The 20,194-nt window shown below is 39.7% G+C and overlaps 1 protein-coding gene across 2 annotated transcripts; it reads right to left on the bottom strand.

The window, feature by feature from the left end:
- Positions 1–3,598: 3,598 nt before the first annotated feature.
- LOC136242154 (serine-rich adhesin for platelets-like) lies at positions 3,599–20,194 on the bottom strand. 2 transcript variants are annotated; one of them, XM_066033571.1, is made up of 20 exons: positions 20,019–20,194; positions 13,792–17,681; positions 13,177–13,349; positions 12,571–12,735; positions 11,563–11,699; positions 11,263–11,404; positions 10,574–10,722; positions 9,765–10,142; positions 8,749–9,300; positions 8,625–8,701; positions 7,995–8,029; positions 7,863–7,941; positions 7,656–7,802; positions 7,451–7,551; positions 7,052–7,204; positions 6,693–6,872; positions 6,029–6,150; positions 5,354–5,412; positions 5,196–5,292; positions 3,599–3,865 (listed from the first exon to the last, which is right to left on the bottom strand). In XM_066033571.1, the coding sequence occupies exons 1-20, from the start codon at positions 20,112–20,114 to the stop codon at positions 3,779–3,781; spliced, it is 6,819 nt and encodes a 2,272-aa protein (XP_065889643.1). In that variant the 5' UTR covers positions 20,115–20,194; the 3' UTR covers positions 3,599–3,778. The 2 variants fall into 2 exon arrangements, with proteins under 2 accessions (XP_065889643.1, XP_065889644.1); XM_066033572.1 differs by lacking the exon at positions 20,019–20,194 and adding an exon at positions 17,826–17,830.

The raw sequence follows: 20,194 nt of genomic DNA, 5'->3' as shown, positions 1-20,194 counted from the left end.
GGTAAACCATGTAGAAGGGCTGCAAACTATAAGCACACTTTTGCAAAGAAAGTAGTTCCCAGCATTAGCTTCAGGACAAATAATTATGCAGCTTGTCTAGAAAATATGTATGTCAGTACTGGTTAGTAACTAGCTACTAGGTGTAACTTTTCAAAGATTAGCTCACATAATATGATTCTGCTTGTTCAGCTGACCCACTAAACATCTTTACATAACTCGCAAGCAAACATTTCATATAAAACAATCCTGGCATACAAAATGAAGACCATGGATGTATCCAGATCAGTTGACTGTGTACTTAGGTGTTTCCTGCCACTGTGGTTGTTAGTCAATATGAAATGAGATCAGGGTTGTTAACAGATAGCCATTCCAGTTTTCAATACCATTGTGAAGGAAGGGATGTGCACGTTACTGATGTTAGCAGAGATATTGTTTATGTCAACTTTCAGGTGTGATTTAATCTATTGTGTATTATAAAACTGGTAGGTAATACATACAAGTAGCTATCTTTCTGCATATAGCTAAGTCAGCTTCATGCAGATTAAATAAATCACATATTGATCAGATAAGGTTTATAAGTTCTGCTAAATTTTGCAGGTATGTTCATTGCTGGCAATGCATCATACTGGTTTGCATTATATTATCTGAAGAACTGATAATGCAGGATGCATTGGAGCTAACAGTGTATAGCACACAAATTTTACGGAGAACAATTACCTAATCAGTGACTTTATGGAAATACAATGCCAAAATGGTCCTCAGACACTATGCTCTTTGCTCAGAGGACATTATAGATTTTGTTTAGGTTTTATAATGTAGTTAAGTAGGTGTAGCTTGTAAGTAGTTTAGTTTATTGTAATTAGTGTGGTAGTTTGTAATTTGCTAGTCTTTGTATTCTTTTGTGCTTAACTTTTCTGTGTACTTGTTTGTTATCTATTTTTGTAAATAATTTTACACCTTTTCCGTTACCTAATCATTACTGATTGAGTCCAAGTCTATCTCCTACCAAAGATACTGTTTTAAATTCATCATAACTCAGTGATAAAAGTGTAACTGAAATCATGTGGACCCACTGATGACACGCAACCATGTAATAGTAACCAATTCCAATATACTTAATTAATCACATGTATCACCATCAGCTACTTTTATTATTATTATTGCTGGGCATGCCGATGTGCCAAGGGGACGTGAGTAATGCTCCAAGGAAAAAATACACAAGATAACAACAGTACTGCTTCATTATATCTACCGGTAAAGACGATACTCGACAATGCCTAACATTGCCTATACCATTTTTACTTTACAGCACAAGTAAGGTAAATGGGGGTATTTCCGGACAGCGTACAATTCCGGACACTTTGGTACCTTTATCAAGCTAGCCGAGGAACGAAACAACGGATTGCCTTGAAATTTCTGCTGTGAATACTGAGCTATTCTTATAGGGATTATAAAAATCGAAAAGTGTGTTCTAGTTGATTCATTCTTGGGTGCTATACACGAAGTGTCCGGAATTGTGCGCTGTCCGGAAATACCCGCATTTACCTTATGTAGTAGCTTTTTGATAATGCATGCTTTCTGACTCAATCACTGAAGTTGGCAAATTATTCCAGTGAATGACAGCTCTTGGAAAGAAGGAATGCCGGTTCATGTAGCTAAGTACCTGGATGAAGTGGTAAGGGTAGTGGTGTCTATAGTTGAACATTGTGTGGCTAAGAGGATAATGGTATTGATAGGCTGCAGATAAGTCGTGGATTGCCTCGTAAAAATGCCGGCGGCTAGCTATAACTAGGCCAGTGCGGCATTCCTTGATCCACGCCTATTATTTTTTTACCCTTGTTAGAATATAACTTATGCACGAAGTTCTGGGACGGCTTCTATTCATTTTTAGACAGCCTCTTTACACGGTTAGCTTGCCTGTTAATCATCAGCACTACCGTACGACCACAACCACAAACCATCACCGCTACTGGTGCCTGGAATCATCTCAGCCAGACGGCTTTGGCCCCAGCATCTTTGCTTACGAACTAGACTCTAGTGAAGATATAACTTTTACCATCCAGTTTACTGATGACGAAGCTTCTGGACCTGTTCTAGCTCCATGAGAGTCAACAATGGTGAAATCACGGAAATCACGAAATCAAAATTGAAATTACGAAATCACAATTGAAATCATGAAATCACTAATGAAATCATTGATTTCAGAGAAATCACTGTGATTTCGAAATCTCGTACGCCCTTCGAGAAAGTGGCGGACCCCCCGGCCAAAACCAAATCAGCAAAAAACCTTAACTACGTTTGGGACATGAAAAGTCCTTACAAATTGATCCATCTATAATGTATCTATAATGTGTACACTGTAGTTAGCATGCATGTTCTAATAGAGAAGATCATTGTATCATGAACCACGATAGTGCAAAAACCTAATGGAACGCACACCTAAAAACCACCTTGAAAAGCATCCTTCAACCCAAAACAACCCTCTGGTGATTCTATGCAATGAGTATAGGTCCACTAGTAGGCATCAAGTGAAAAGGAAACAGTACATGCATTTCAGACAAAACTGAAATTTGCCATTTTGTTCATATTATTCATAATTATTATTCTTTCACCGACATAGCGAAGTTTACAAGGAGAATCCTGGGATAAAAGGTAGCTAGGCTTGCTGAATGGATTATTGTGCGTGTCCATGACCTGTTTTTGATTTCGTTTTCGGATGGAAACAGCCCAAACCGGGCCGTTTCTTCTTGCCAAAACGCCATTACTCTCGAGAAGCCATACAAGATCACGATCAAAGTTAGGTTTTTTGGTGTGCGCTGCTTGTGGCTAATAGAATCTGTCTTTATTAAACTCAGTATAGGCCAGGAAGCTTAATCTGGGCTGATGACTTTGTTGCAAGGTGGTTTTTTTCGCTCCTTGATTATTGTACGTGGGCGGGTTATCCAGTGTAATAGAGTAGTCTCGCGTGCCAGACGGTTTGTGTGGTATTTGCCGCCCCCACACAAACCGTCTGGCACGCGAGACTAGTAATAGAGCAGTCATGTAAATACTCTAATAATGCAGTCAAGTGTATAACAACAATCCTTGCACTGAATTTGACAGCTATTAAAGGCACCAGTAATGTAAATTGTAGCTCATATTGGGAGACTCTCAGTCTGTATGCACATTGCAATTTTGATCAGTTTCATGTTTGTACTGAAATGTTGACGGTGTTACTATGTAGAATGCAAAATTACACTATTTACAACAGTCTTCTTCATAATCCATTACTGGATTAATAAAAAGTACACAAACTAGATGAATAAAAAATTGGAAATTTTAAAATGGGAATAGGGATCACTGAAAAGCCATAAAACAAGAAGGGATCACTGGGGTGGTAATGTAAACCACAATTCCCTATTTTGACTCTGTCATAAATCTTTAGTTACATGCTCTGTCATTTTGAAGTGAGTCAAAATAGGGATTTGTGGTTTACATCACCACCCCAGTGATCCCTTCTTGTTTTGTGGCTTTTTTCAGCAATCCCTATTCCCATTTTAAAATTTCCAATTTTTTTATTTATCTTGTACAATGATACCGACACAATTTTTTATTACTGTACTGTGAATCAAATGTGATCATTAAATTATTAGAATACACAACCAATGACATCACAACAATTCAACTTATTACAAAAACAATAAAAGTGAAGTGGGATGGGTGGCGGGCATTAAATGGAGGATAATGAATACATATATATATATATACAGCAAATAAATCCCGTGCTTTTTAAAAAAAATTAAAACAAGCCTGCCTCCTTTTTTAGTGCAGTCTGTTTCCATTGAGGCAGCTTATGAAATTCTGTTCTGGTCTTTTTGAAGGCCAACTATAAGAAAAAAAAAACCAAAATTACACAAAAAGACTAGGCCATATATGTCTCAATATTACACAAGACTACACACATTAGTACATGATCTGTGAGGAAGTGTCATGTTGTGATGTATTGTAGTAGCCACAACTGGGATGTTGGCAATTAATTAATGCACAGAGTAGAAATCTCCAAAACACTCAAACACTAATTGAGAGCTGCTATGCTACAGAGCAGTGGGGTAGGCAGGATACCCAAGTTTTGGTGGAGAACTGGCAACAATGTACAGTTAAAGCCAGATGACTTTTATATATCATTCAAGATAATACCCTAATAGAACAGTCAATGATATTGCTCTATTACATAAAGTAGTGATGGTTCCACCTAGTCCTTCACAATAGTGATAGCAATCATTAACCCAGCCAACTTGAAAGAATATCCTGTCACGTTGGAAGAACTCATTGAACTTGTATTTTGCAATGGTGTGAATTTCGTGAGGACAAATGATGCGTGTATGGCAGTTGTGTATTCACTAGTGATCAAATGACAAATACTGTCCATGCATGACATGAGGCCAGTAGTACTAACAACTTCCTTCTTCAAAATGTAAACATGGGCCTGTCCTGATATCAGAGCAGGTTGACCATACCAAGCCAACCACAACAGAAGGAGTCACAAATATTATTATTATAGCTACACCAGTGATGCACGAATAACCTCCCCTGAGTTATGTCAAGGACAATTAAATAGACTATACAACTAGTCACTTGTCTTGTTAACAATTGGGGGGTGAAGTGGTCATCAACAAATAATGGTTATTAAAAAGTCATTTATTTGACACCGTTGATCATAACTTGACCAATCAACAACTAACAGAGACTCACACCACATACAGAATAGACAGTTACATGAACACTTCCACTGAAACTTATTATACTAGTCATGTGTTACCACTACCCCACTAAATAATATATGTAGTCTGAGACTTGACAGACAAAAGTTCCCTAAACTGTCCAAAAGGTGACAACAAAGTATAACACTCTTGCTATCAGAACTCCTCTTAACAAACTCTCCAAAAAAACTTAAGAGATTTTCATCCATTTTTGGCTCAGAAAGAGGACACGCTCTTTATTGCAGCAAAAAGGACCCACTGATTACTTGTTCCCAAATAATAATAATATAAAGAGAGATGCCCACTACATATATGACTGGAATGTATAAGTTGAGAGTTAGGAGGATGAATGGAGGATGGAGGATACAGTACACAAACCTGAGGCTCCTCCATAAAATTTAGGTGGATTTAGTAAACACCCAGATATAACTTATGGTAGCATTTCACAGTACTAACTTCAAATTCTTTATCAGTGAGGTAGACCTCCATCTTCGTGGGGTCCACCTCTCCAGGTAGAGGTCGCTGTTGTAGCTCCTTGAGTGTGTAACATTTTCTGAAGGAAAAATAAAGGGTTGTAACTTTGGGCTGTACTTGTAATTATCATGCTAACATACTGTTTATATTTCTTTAATTCATCCTCAATATATAGTCTCTTCGGCACTGGCTTGGATTCCTGCAAACAAATACAAACTACTCACAGGTACAGATGTAGAGAAGGATATCTGACGACCACTAAGAAAATGTTTTAATACCTAATAAAAACCACTTATAGTTGTCTAGTGGAAAGCACACAAAATATGAATATAATAAATCTTCTTCCTAATAAGGTAACTGAACTAATCATCTTAACTAATTGTATTATACTCTCACTAATTGTATTACTCCAAATATGAACAAATGTACATCTAGTGTACAATATAGGATATTCATCAAGACTTGCCTTCAGCCACACTAAACCAACAAACTAGTCTCTACCCAGACTCCACCCACTACAGTGAGGTACGGTGACATTTCTGAAAGTTTTTGGGCCCTACTCCATTTTTAATACAGATGTTCTGATTACAACATGATTTGATAGGCTAGAACAACAAAGATGGCTGACTGCATAAGCTATATGGTGCAGGGCTTAACGCAAATCCAAACGAGGTATATAGGATAATGCATTGCATGCCACTTTGATTTAATTGATTATTGCTATCATGCAATAATCACAGTACAAAACCAACCAACAACGAGGCTCACTGACCACAAGTCTCAGATGCACAGTACTAATCAGAGAGGCTACTCACCTTGCAGTTGAGTTGCTGCACCTCCTTGCTCACCATCCAGAATGGGAAGTGTTGAATGAAGTGTTCATGTTCCATACCAGCATACACTACAAACACTTGTATCGTCCGAAACTTTGTACAAGCTATGGGAGAAGAAATAAGCATAACAAACCTTGTACATAGCCTTCTCATAGGTCCTTTATGGGATAATAAAGTACACAGCTGGGACATGAGTCAAATGACACATTATAGGGAAACATGCCATTGAAGCCACACAGATAACACCTAACAAACACATTCTCTTACTGAAGCCATACTACTTGGTTACCAAGGGAGATATGGTATATAAAACAGAACTAACACGTTCAATTTTTGTGCCTAAATGGTGACAGTAAACAAAGAAATCAAGTGTTCTAATTTGTATTACTACTGTAGGAACTAAAAAAGTGACTCATTTATACACATGTCAGGTTTACCCACTGACAGTTGCTGATGATTCAACAAGGAGCTTTAGTTTTAGTTACTGTTTTGTCAATAATAAATTTTAGTTTTAATGTTAGTTATGTCATCTTTCTTAATTCCTTTTAGTTATAGATTTAGTTATGGTTGTATTCTCTGTGCCGTTTTAGTTTAAAATGTGAAAATGTTTTAGGTATAGTTTTAGTAAAAAAAAACACACACGCACCTTTAGCATACTGCTGGGCAGTCTCTAGTGCTAGTTGTTTGTCTCTTATCCATCGAGACACTCGACTGCCGGTAGTGCTGTTTGCAGTTGTTGCCACGGTGTTGGCTACCTCGTAGTCATCCTTCCACCACCAACCAAACCACACATACACCTCATAGTGGGCATCCAATAGGAATATGGCTGCAATGTATGGAAATAGTCAATATTGTGTGTACACTATCGTAGGGATAGACATTTTGTGACTGTCTATAATATCATTAAGTTATACAACACCCTCACAATACACCATGTCAGGTAACAATAATAAAATGTGAAGTGAATAACTCAATATGACCCACACTGTCCCATTACGACTCTACCTGGTTGTGACGCTTGGTAGAGGTCACTTTGGAGGAAAGGGAAGGCAAGAATTTCTGATGATCTACAAGGATGAAGTACTTCAGTAGCCAAGAACTGCTGGGTCACACTGCTCAGTTCAAACAGCCTTGGAGTAAACTCATACTTCTTAACATCTGTAAGGAAAGAGGAAACAGTAACTATAATACAAGGAGACTGCAGGGAAGGGGGGAGTACCATATGATAGTAACAAAACATATCAGATAGAGGAAAATGATATTTGAGTACTAGTATTCCTAACAAGATAATTACAGTATGAATATCAACATCACTACCACATTGTGTTGTCATAGTAACAAGGTGAGGGTACAAACTCTAGTGGTCTGATAACAGAGGTGGTTTCTAAATAGAATCATGCACACCTGATACTAGTGATGGATACTTGCACTTGCCACCTAGTAGCATCCAGAACTCTCTTGACTCCTCACCCTCGGCTAAATATATTATCTCCAGATTAGGTAATCTGCAGGGGAAAAAAATTATTGTATCACACATGCACGCACGCACAAGAGTTACATCAACAGTGTTGTAAAATTACTATGTACTTATTCACTATAGTACACTTGCTTTTCTTGTAACTTCTGTGCGGCTGTAACTGCCGAGTGTTTAAGAACATTTAATGCTTTCACTCCTTTCCAAACAAACAACTTGCAGCCAGCGACATCGTGAACAACATAACAGCCTCTTGATCGTAAGCACCCACACAATGTAGACCTAATAAGGAAAATACATTTATTATAAATAGCACATCACAATTTAGCAGCACACACTCACGTATCATCTGGTATTTTTAACTGCAGTAGAGCAGCTTCATTGGTTAACTGTCCACTAACTTCATACAGCCTAGTATTGCCTGAGGGGATTAGTAATATCAGTCATCAATAAGGACAACACACACAACTTTACCATTGGTTGGCTGCTCCAGTGGATTAACATCTGACCTATTGGGAGAATAAGAAGGGCAAACAATGAGATGTCCCTCCCTCTGGTGTTGGTATAACAGTAACTACACTCCTTAAATAATGTTACACTGGAATCTGTTAAAGTGGACACTTGAGAACACCTACATAATCCAGACACTTAGTTAAGATCCCAAAGTATCCCTTAGTACATAAAATGATCTGGAAATCAGGACACTTTGATAATCCCTTGGTTGGTCCCAAGGTGTCCATATTTATTAGAACCAGCATGTACAGGGTGTAACAACATTGTAGGAATGTGATAGAAAACAAGAAAACTGAACAAGACACATGTACACCGTAATGACATCAAGTAGATACACCCCTGTAATAACGATGACAGATACATACAAGTATCAGTAGGGGTTATCTTTGCACATAATGTGAATCACGCTGGGACTTAAGAAGCCAGTTTGTTAACTGGACCCTGTTATAGTGACCAAGTTTATAATGAGGTCACGCCATTATCATGATCAATTACTAGTCCCCCATATATTAGCCCTATAAAGTAATGCTATTCAGTAGTAATTGTGTCCCACCAACATTGCTTGTAAGGAGTGTGTGTTGTCACACTAACTTTTGTAGTAGAGTGATCATCGCTCCGCCCCAGATACTGCGAAATGCTGCTGGCTCTTTTCCCTGTACAACTCTCACCTAATAAGGCTTACATAACAAAAATGGTACAGATGAGTCACACTCACTTGTGTAGCCCCCTCTTCATCCAGTTCCACAGTACTGTATGCTGTTGTGCCTTTCTCTAGTGTAGAACTGTCGTCACCTTGCCAGAAGAAGTATGCCACTCTATCACGTCCACCTGACTCCAAATAACGAGCATCATTCTCACTAACTCCAGGAGAAGATGATTTTTTATCAGGACTACAGTCTGGCGTGGATGACTTGTGTGCTAGTTGAGGTGATGCACCAAGATCAGACCCAGCCGAACGACGAGGACTATTGTAAGATAACCCCTCCAGTTTTCTCATTGTACACAGCCGATATGACCACTTGATGACATAGCCTTCAGCTGAGTAGAAAATGTTGTGTTCTGATTGTGGAATGACAACACGAGTGTTCTCCTTGATCAACCATTTTGTGATGCTGTTAGTAGTCACTTTAGTACCAGTAGAGGAGTGAGGGTCCAGCCGGCCTGCACCACGATGAACATTATCCCCTTCCAACACAAGACCTTGGAATAATGGCTGAGGTATCAACATCTTGCTAATGTCACAAGGTTTGAGCTCAACCTGCTCAACCTACGATGATGATTGTGTAAACATGTTCAGGTGAACTACTGTAGTATGATGTGCTGTACATTAAAGGGCATCACAGAACTTTAACCTCTACCATGCACACATTAGTGCGTTCTCATTAAATTTTATAAATTGTACACTTGGCTATTATACTGTCATCTCTCCCACTTGAAGGATATGATAAAGCCACAAACAACTGGTGGAGTACAGTAATTATCAGATGGGAATGAAGAAAAAAGCCACTCCAGTGCTTGACTAGTGATAAGATAATACCAAAGGGATAGTTACCATAGCCACAAAAGACTGCTTGAAATTTTGCACAATAGCAAAGCAGCCATACATGTTATAAGCATCAAAACAAATCAGATTTGTAAGGTACGTAGAAATGACACAGATTAGTAAGTAACAAATCATTATTTAATGCTTACACAGAACAGTGGCTAACTGTTACAACAGATAAAACTTGCCATTTTCTCAGCAGTTGAGTGTCCTTTCATTTTGATAATTCTTGACTCATCTGGCCAATCAGCGAACTTCTCTTTAAACATGACAGTCTCTGACCCTTCATTCAACCTCACAAATAATGCCCACTGTGGACGCTCACAATGTTTCACTTTAATACCTCCACCACCAAACCCACTGCCGGACAGTTTCCTTGCTGTCATCTTAGACCGTATTCGGCCACTATGAGGCCGTGAACGTGAGTCCATGTGAGCAAAGTCTGGTGTGTTACAACTCTCATCATATATCTTTCTCGCTTGTTGAAGTGCTAGCTTTCTACTCTCCATTACCGACTGCCGGCCGATCCACACGTATGCCTCATGTCCACAATCGTAGAAGAATATCTACACAGTACATAATACACAAGCTAAATGATAAGTTACACTGTATGTGTTATATAAGGCTGGCAGTAATTATAATTATTGAACTGCCCTAGTATGTGGTCACGAGTGAGAAGGCACACAAAATGCAGTGCTTCACAGGGAAAGCAACTAAGTATTCAGATATTTCACTTTGAAACTCAGTTGTACAATTGCTACAATAAATCATATTCCTAAACTTTTAGTGTAGCATGTATATTAGCCTTCAAGTACAACATCAAAAGTATACAATCACCATATATGGAAATGGCACACGGCCTGAAGACAAATTACAGTCATTAGTTAGATTACAGTCAGTTAAGGGCTAGACACTGCTTGCAATAGTGAGGACAAATGATGTGACAATAATGAAATAACTGTATAGTATTTTTGTTAGCTAGGCAGATAGAGCTCACCTTATCTGATTTCAAAATCTCTTTCTTAGGCAGTCCCGTCTGTTTTTCATGTACAGCCACAAATTTCTCACCTTGAAACTCGTACATCACCCACGAGGTGGGAAGAGTCTTTTCATACAACTCATCAGAAGGAACTGTGTCAGCTCCACCTAGAAGACATAACCACCATGTTACAATGGATGAGACAGAACACCTGCTACACCATGAATGATAAGTAGGTAATTGGTGATCTGTGACCACCGCTACTGGTGTGCTAAACAATACCAATTAAACAATCAATTGACCCACAAGTCACAGACAAGCTGTATGACAGTGATCACATGATAAGGGAACGACTGTTACAGTTACTGACAGATTCAATGCTATGTTGAAGCAAACGTTTATGGAAAACCATTCATAACTTTGAACAAATTCACCGAACTAATGGATTTCATTGAAAATTTGAAGACAGCCATTATGAGTATGGCTTTTAGCTCATAGTTCATCACATCATAAGAGAAACACACCACATGTAAATCACATGTAAATCACAAGAGCAAGCAAAACCATCAACACTGTTATACAAGTGCTGCAGCTGCCTGCTGCCACTGTTATTGTAGACACACAATGAAGATAACAAGTCAAAGCAAAGGCAAGACTATACTAGTGAAAGTGGTCCCACAACAACAACAGCTAGCTAGCTAGCTCACCGTGACTCAGCTTTCTTCCTCCCAGTATCTCCCAGAATGCGCTCTCCTTTGCTGAAGACTTTCCCTCCTCGATGGTGTGGTACGTAGCTGTTTTACATCCCAATTCCTTCTTCTGGTGTATACGCTGCACAATCTCTGCTCCCTGTGGGTCATACAAAGTCAAATAACACAGTACTATAGGCCAATGGCCATTACTCAACATATGATTGACTAAAATTCATGTAGGACAAAGTGATGACCTATGATAATATCTACCCAATTTAAAAATGGACAAATATTTTCTAGCACTCCTGTTCTTACCTTAGCCTTCTCAATAACATTGGCCTTAGCCCCAATGTACTCATACAACTCAGTAGGTGTGACCAGCACGAACACATCTTCGCTGTTGACGGATGCTCTCGTTGGGTTGACCAGCCTCGAGCGCACTTTACGACGACCTGCACAACAGTCACCAGATGATATTACACATCACCTTGAAGACATCATTAGTGTATGATTAATGAGATAACATATCAGCCACTGAGGCATGGCCAACAACATAAGGTGCACCATATTGGATCATTAATAATATAATCTATAGTTGTTATTAGAGGCAATGAAGTGTAACAGACATCAGGACAGACATCACGTAGCAGAGAGGTATACCTCACATTGCAATGTTAGATGAGTGGGAGAAGTGGTATATAGCAGTCCCACAATAGGTAGTATAATATTACTATGATACTTCTTAACTGCTCCCACTGAGCTCCTTATACTGAACCTGAAGTTAAGTACAAGAAATTGAAGTGGTCACAATACTAAAACGTTTACACTAACACTAACGGTATGGACACACTCCATATATAGTGACCCCATTTTGATTATAGTTCTTAAAGACTTAGCTTGCTAAGTATTCAAATTGCTTACAGCTTATTCATGGACAGAGACATGTCGAAAACATGGTGTAGTGGCTGAGTGCTAAGGCAAACCAGCACAAGAATTAAGTCCATAGCACACGAGTTTGGAAAAGACATTGAATAAGTCAGTGAGTGTTAGAAAATTTGGTTAAACAACAATTATGCAGTGAAATGGTACCACCATACAGCCAGATTGTTGTGATTTTACTACCATAAAACTTAACCTGGGTAGTCCTTACACATAGCTATTTGGTATGATAATGTGAACAATGTTGTGTGTACATTATGCTACACAATATCAAAATTCATCTGATGGTACACTAAACTAATACACTAACATACACACAGATATAATGTACACTGTCTACACACAAACTACACTACAGACAGACAGACACACACACACAGACACCTTTTATATGGATCAGACTGATACTGGGTGTGGAGAAGGACACTCCAGCACTTGTGACTCCAACCTCTCCTTGGTCTCTGTTTGCAGTCTTACGTAACTTGACAGCAGCAAAGTTCTCAACACTGGCCAGGCCAGCCATTGCTGAAGCCGCTAAGTTCTTCTTTCCTGTATGGCATGAATTAGAGCAGTAAAAGAAACAGGCAACTAGAGGAATAACCCATGATGTACACTGTACAACACATTGTGACATGAAGTTCTGTGCCACACACTCCTAGTCCAGTTCATATCATGACATACATGGAACTTGCGCACAAATTTGGCTACAATCTACTTAAACATGGTGTAAAACTGAAATATTGATGATAATGTACTTTACTTACTGTACAGTAAGCAAGAAAGATGATGTCTATTACATCTATATCAGTCACATTATTGAGAGCTGTTGTGTTGAAATACACAAAAGATAGTCTTGTTTTACTGGCACAGGAAAATATATGTAGTACTGTCTTATAATGCCCATCGCACCATTAAGTTTAGAGTTCACAATACAAGTCTTGTCATGACATCAAATTCCTACTGTATGTATGTCACGGCATACCTACTTACCCATGTATGTGGAGTAAGTGTTGGGATCAACTCTGTTCTTCTTTTTGCTGTTAACATCTGGTGAAATATCACTGGTTATATCATCTCGTCCCATCAACTGTTTCAAGTGATCCAACGATGGCTTTTGTCTCAATTTTGGCCTGACATATCGCCTGTGGCTACTTGACTGCAACCTGCATAATAAGGTGTGTGAAACAATAAGAAACCTTTAAAGTATTGAAGCTGTAACCCAATACAAACAGTTTACAAAAACTGTTAGAACATCATTGACATCATGTTAATTCAACACAAGGCTATGATAGTGCACAATATGGCTTCTTAAAATAACACCCCTTGAGCAAGCCTACCACATCTAGTAACATGACACTACCTGTTGTTATCATTCTACAAGCGCCAAATTTGTAAACTTTGCAAATTTATGAATAGACTATACCTGGTGACTGATGATTCAATTATGACATACAAATAGAAAACAATAAACTTTCTCAGCTAGAACACTACCTCTACACACACACACACGCTGCTATATATCACACCATTATACAGGGTAACACGTGGGTCTCCATAACAGAACCTGTTCACATAACAATTAACACATACAACACATATACATACCTATCAGCTGACTTCACAGCATCAAGGTCTGACATTGACAGGGAAGGTTCATTTTTAGGAGTGGAGTGAACAGCACTGTTGGAAGGTCGGCGATCCATCGACAGCTTCTTGCTAGGAGTACTCCGGTCACTGGACTGTGTAGGTTTGGTTGTAATGGTGTGACTTGATGTACGTCTCGATGAACGAGTTACTGATTGTCTAGATTCCTTGCTAAGAGTAGCACCGTCAGCTGACTTGCTAAGAGTTGATGTACGACGCATTGATGATCGTAACGGAACATTGCTCTTCTTTTGAGAGTCTGGGTTCTTGGGTTTAACATCACGTAGTATGTTATGAGCAGGGGTTGATGCTACAGCACCATCAACCTCATCTGTGATAGCTTTGGTTCCTTCATTAGAGTTAAGCAGACTTGGGTCTGGCCGTACTACGGTAGACTTACTGCGTCGTGCAGAGCTGGTACGTGTAAATCTTCCTGCACTGCTGGTGGGTACCATGGAAAGTTTTCTGTTTGAAGAACGAGTGCTCTGCGGTCCTCCTCTACTTACTGCTGCAGAATGAGGCCTAGCAGGTCTCTTATCTACAGCAGTACTATCAGTTGTTTTGTGTGTACGTGGTAAAGTGGCAATACCACTGAGCTTTGAATCACTCTTTGTTTTGCTCAAAGTCCTCGGCAGAGTTCCACTGCTACTAGGTCTCATTGTTGAACTGGTACGTCTGGTAGTGGCAGAGACTGGTCTCTTAAGAGAAGAGTCACTGTGTTGTTGAGGAAGACCACTCCGATCATGTAAAACATTGATGGGCCTTGTTACTCCTGTACTGCTCTTTTTTCGCTGTGGCGAACCATGTGACACTGGTGAAGATTGTGACTTTGGTGTGGTACTCTTATCATTTGCCACGGGTACAGAAGAAATTCTTCTCATTGGACTCTGTTGTACAGTTTTCTTGTTCGTTGTCACAGTATCGCTCATTGCACTAGCAACTCTACCAGTGTCCAGTTCCTCCACACTTGTGGTCAATAACTGGTTCTCAACAATGTCACTGAGTCCTGTGGTGTGACTTACAGTACTAACTATCTCTGAGGTGGAGCGACCATGAACAACATCATCAGTATTGTTGCTACCATTGTTCGCCACTTCATCCGATGACACTCTCGTGATCCTTCTCCCATCCTCTGAGTCAAACAGTGACATAAAGGACACTTTTGGTGGTACAGGTGATGGGGTAGTTGACTTGGCAGCAGTGGTGGGAGTAACAGTAGTGGATTTCTTTTTACCAGAAGTTCTTTGTACTGAAGAGCGTCTTAGTGAACTTCTAGTGGGACTGGTCACTCTCCTAATACCACTATTAGCAGTAGAGTTGGATGATTTGGTGGGGCTAGATATTCTCCTTATACTATTGCTAGTGGTAGTGTTGGTAGATTTGGTGACATTAGAAGAAACTTTAACTGGAGTAGCAGTGACGGCTGACTTGGTAGATTTAATGGTAATTGTTGTAGTCTTCTTTGCTGGACTAGTAGTTCTTTTTAAAGGACTAACAGTTCTCTTCACTCCTTGACCTGTGTTAGCAGTGGCTGAGGACTGGGTGGTGGACATGCTCTTCTTACGACCGACTGATGATCGACTGTTAGTTCGCTGGAAAGGAGAAGCAGCACGACCGACCGATGATCGACTGTTAGTCCGCTGAAAAGGAGAAGCAGCACGACCGACCGATGATCGACTGTTAGTCCGCTGAAAAGGAGAAGCAGCACCTGAAATTTTCCTGCCACTACTTTGACGTGTCATTGTTGGAGCATGACGGCTATCATTAGCTGCATTCTTCTCAACTGGAGCTTGTAACTTAGCAACCACTTTACTATCACCACAAGGTGATGGACCATTTTCCTTCTTCACCTCTACCTTATGAACGCTACTGGCCAATGGCGGTAGACCAGTCTTTGTTGGTGCTTTTCTTGATGTCACAGAAATTGTTGTCACTTTAGCAGCAGCTGGAGCTTGTTTACTCACAGCTAGAATGTCTAGACTAGTACATTTCTTTACTGTACTCACTTTGATGCCTTTCTTCTCGGCTGATGTAGTTGAGATCAGATTCTCAGTACTCACAGAAACAGTGTTTGGGAGATTGGAGGTTGGCACTGTTGATGTGTGTACTGAAACTTCAGTTGCCACAGGCTCTGTACTACTGAGTACCTCCATACTCTTAGCCTTGTAGAGTTGAACATGCTTAGCATCATCATCTACTACAGCTTCAAGTGTTTTCCCTTCATCTTTAGGACTAGTGACTAAAATAACTGGTGAAGGACCTCGACTGCTTACATCTTCTGTAAACAGTGAAGAAGTATCTTGTTTTTCACTGTTCTGAGTTTGTATAGATATTTCATCAGCTAGAGAATAATCATCTTGATCAGTACTGACATCAGGTAGTGAGGATGCGATGTCCCCTTCAAGGAGATCCTCTCTAGAGGAGTAAGCACACAGTTCATGACTGGAGTGGGCCATCAAGATGTCTGTACTACCATCACTGAGAAGACTATCAACAGACTTGCTGGCCTCACGAGATGGAAATGATGCTTCAACGTTTGATGACTTGAGTGGTTCTTTGGTCACAGCAAAACTAGAATTTTTTCTAGCCTGATACTTGTCACTTTTTGTGGAGCTCCTGTCGTCTGTTTGCCTCTTCAACAAAGAACTGCTTGAATGAGACTTGTGCTTCATCATGGGAGGCTTTCTTGCATTATCAACATCGTTCTTGCCACTGTTGATAGTATTAGTAGTTTTGCTGGGTGGTATATCACGTTTGGGTGAGAATCTTGAGACAATGCCTCGTAATGGTGCCCTCCTTGTAGCTTTCTTTACTTTAACAGGTTTGGCTGCTGGCTCAGTAGTCTGTTCAGTTATTGTCTTAACTACAGGAGGAGTACCGGTGCTCGATTTTCTGGTGAACAATCCTTTAACTGATCTCCTTCTTTGTTTACCTGTCAACTTTGTCTCAGTCTTATCCGATGTTGTTGGCTGGGTCCCAGCTTGATGAAGAGGTGCACTAACAGGTTTTTTGACTGCATTAACAGGTTTTGTGGGTTTATCAACAGGTTTATTAACAGGTCCATCCAGTACATCAACATGATGTGCAGGTTTGTTCAAAGGCTCTGGTGACTTGACCTCACTCTCAACATTTTCCTCCAGTCTGTCAAGCACTTTGGGTAGTGGTCCCAAGTCATCAAATCTCTCACTTATACTTTTAGACGGATTTGACCCTGAAATAGAATTCCGTTTACGACGAATCGGAGTATATTTGGAGCGACGCAATGAGAAGTCCTCAGTATTGTCTTCATCTTCAACACTTTTTATCTCCGTCGATACACTTAGTCCCAAATTAGGAGCAGATGCTTTTCTTGTGTTTCTCTTCAAACTACTAGTTGGTGACTCACTCTTAGAGCGCTGTTTTGTGATTCCAACATTTACTGGCTCTGACACAATAGAGTTAGTAGTCACACTATTGACTGAGTGTCCATCACTACCCATCTCAGCAAGTAGAGAGTCCGGTAGACTCAACTCTGAAATATCCGAGTGTGTTGTGTCATTGTTCATATCAACCCACGCCTCTTTAACACTTGGAAGGGAATTCTCCACCGGTGTGGAAAAGCTCTCGACAGAGTCTCGGTTACCATTACACATGTCACCATCATCAAACTTGTCATCTTCACTAGAAGAACTAGATCTCTTACAAGGTCCATCACCATTAACAGTTACAATACAAGGCTGCTCAATAATGCCATTCTCCATCTCCGGCAGAGTGATCTCTTCTACTAAAACATGGCTGAGTTTAGTATCACCATTAACTGGGGAATAATCACCATTAACTGGAGAGTCACCATTCAGTATAAGGTGGTCAGACTGTAATGACAAAACACATGTTCAGTTAAGTCATACAATACAAGTGTCTCCACAATCTGTTCAAGCCACTTATATTCTCATTACAACTCAACCAAGTTAAGAAGCCATAATGAAGTAATTGGGTGTTCAGCTCTTCAAGATGACTACACTTGACTACACTAACACTAACATAAACACCCAGTGACCTCACTCAATACACCAAACATCCTCAAGGAAACTAACTTACTGACATACTGAGATTATAAAGACCATGGACTTATGATCTACTTTACAGCCCCTTTGTACTTTTTATAAAGAAAAAGGGACAAAGGGACTGGCTATGCAAGACACTATCACCTGTTAAACACATTCATACAACACAAGTCTATTGTGGTGACATCTTCACACACACTCTGCTGAGGTGTCCCATACAATATCAATTACACTTGTCAGTTATCTCTATAATGGAGACACTAGTACTCGTCCAATGAAGCAGAACTACATCATAATGTTATAACATAGTTAAGGCCCTTAATACTCATCTGATACAGGAGAAGCTCTTGTGTGAAAACAGACAAGAGCACAAGATTTTGACAGATTAAATTGTTTCTGTGTTGAACTTGAAACCAAATTTGAATTTTAAATTTGCAAGTACTATAAGAACTTCTGCAGCAACTAGGATTTGTTTACACAAAATCAATTGTTTATACCGTACAGCCTGCCCAGCTGTGTGGGATAGTTTACATGGTCCAATTGAGGTCACATGATGATACATGAATACTAATGACATCACAATGAGGTGGTGACTGCCTACACATCAGTGGAGTTGTCTACAGTGTGTGGTTGAGTCTATGTTGGTCAGCACAGCTGTAGGCATTTGAAATTCATATCCTCACAACATGCATATGTACAAATTGTCCTGGGAAGATTCTTGAAGGAAATATCATACACTACACATGCTAAGAACTACACACACACACACAAGTGTATGTGCTCCCATACATGCACACGCACACACGCACACACATGTACACTAACTCAAACACGAAACACACACGCGCACGCACACCTATACACAAACACATTACTCCTTCACACTATTCTGGTAACAATATATGGTGTTAGTTTACAAACCAACTACCAGGATGGGGCTCTTCTCAGCTGATTACCAACATAAGACCTTCACAAGGACAACAGATACAGGAGACCATAAATGGTTGGCCTGGGTCAGGAAATGGCCATAAAAAAACCAGCAAGACAAGAACAAAATATGAAGGGAGGGAACACTTGCAGTGATTCCTCTAGCTGAGAAATGAGGTAGGGGGTTAATAATCAGTTGGTGAGTTGGTTTACCTTGGCAGTACCTCAGCTATAATATGATAAGGTTGTGACAGCTCTACAAAGGGAGAAATGGTTATCACTCAGAAGTTGAACGTTCATTTGTGTAATCTGAATACTTGAGTTAAAGAAAATCAGGACACCTTAACATGATTGGTCCTACACAGGTAGGTCCCAAGACACTGGGACCTATTAATGTGGACACTTGACACTTAATTAAGGTCCCAAATTATTAAAGTATAACACAGGAAAATCATGACACCTTACTACTGGTAATCATATCTTTTTTCATCTTATCTCATGGCTAACTGACAAAAACAAGAATTATATCACTAATAGTCTCAGGAAGTCACCCATCAATGTCAATGAACAATATGTGGGAGAAAGGTGCTAGGCAGTACGGGGTTGAAGCCACTCAACGTACAATTAAAGTTCAAAGAGATTGAAGGTAACTCTAAACCAAACAGAACTCAGACACACCAACACAGCAGGTATGATTACAAGGCTTCTTGCAGATAACAAGCATCCTTTCAATAGCACAGTTAATCAAAAACAAACACTCGCTATGTTTAAATTGGTTGATTGGATAACAAGCAAAACCCACAGCTTTTTGTGAAGTGGCTTAATACCAAATGATAAACTAGCAGTTTTACCATTTATAATAACAACCTGGTATTGATCAAGCATCACCACAGCAACTAACAAACCACAACACACACTAAACTAAGTGCACCACACCACAAAACACGCCTCTCTCTGCAACAATACCCACACGATTTAAATATCACCTAGTGGCGATTCTCTTATACGACAAAAGATACATAAATTTTAAACCATGCTGAGCAACGCAAAAGCACTCAGTAACCAATTAACGACTTATTCGTCACTTTAAACGCTCCACTACCCGACCAGTTCAAAACAGTGAAACAGCTTCACAAAATGACACTCCAGTAAAATACGATACAGAAATGGATTGACAATACAACGAAAATAGCACTAAACATACACTAAAGCTCTTACTACACTTGACTGCGATTCGAGTTTCTCCTTCCTAATCTGCCTTCTGACCGCTGCACGTTGCTCGTACGAAGTCAAATCTGTATCGTAAGGGTCCATCGTCAACTGCTCATAATGATCTGATGTTTCGATAATAAAGCGACTTCACAACTGACAAGCACGTAGCCTTATATTACGAA

Source organism: Dysidea avara, chromosome 13, assembly GCF_963678975.1.
Source record: "Dysidea avara chromosome 13, odDysAvar1.4, whole genome shotgun sequence".
In the NCBI taxonomy this organism is placed as follows: domain Eukaryota; kingdom Metazoa; phylum Porifera; class Demospongiae; order Dictyoceratida; family Dysideidae; genus Dysidea; species Dysidea avara.
This window is presented reverse-complemented; position numbering and strand designations above follow the sequence as displayed.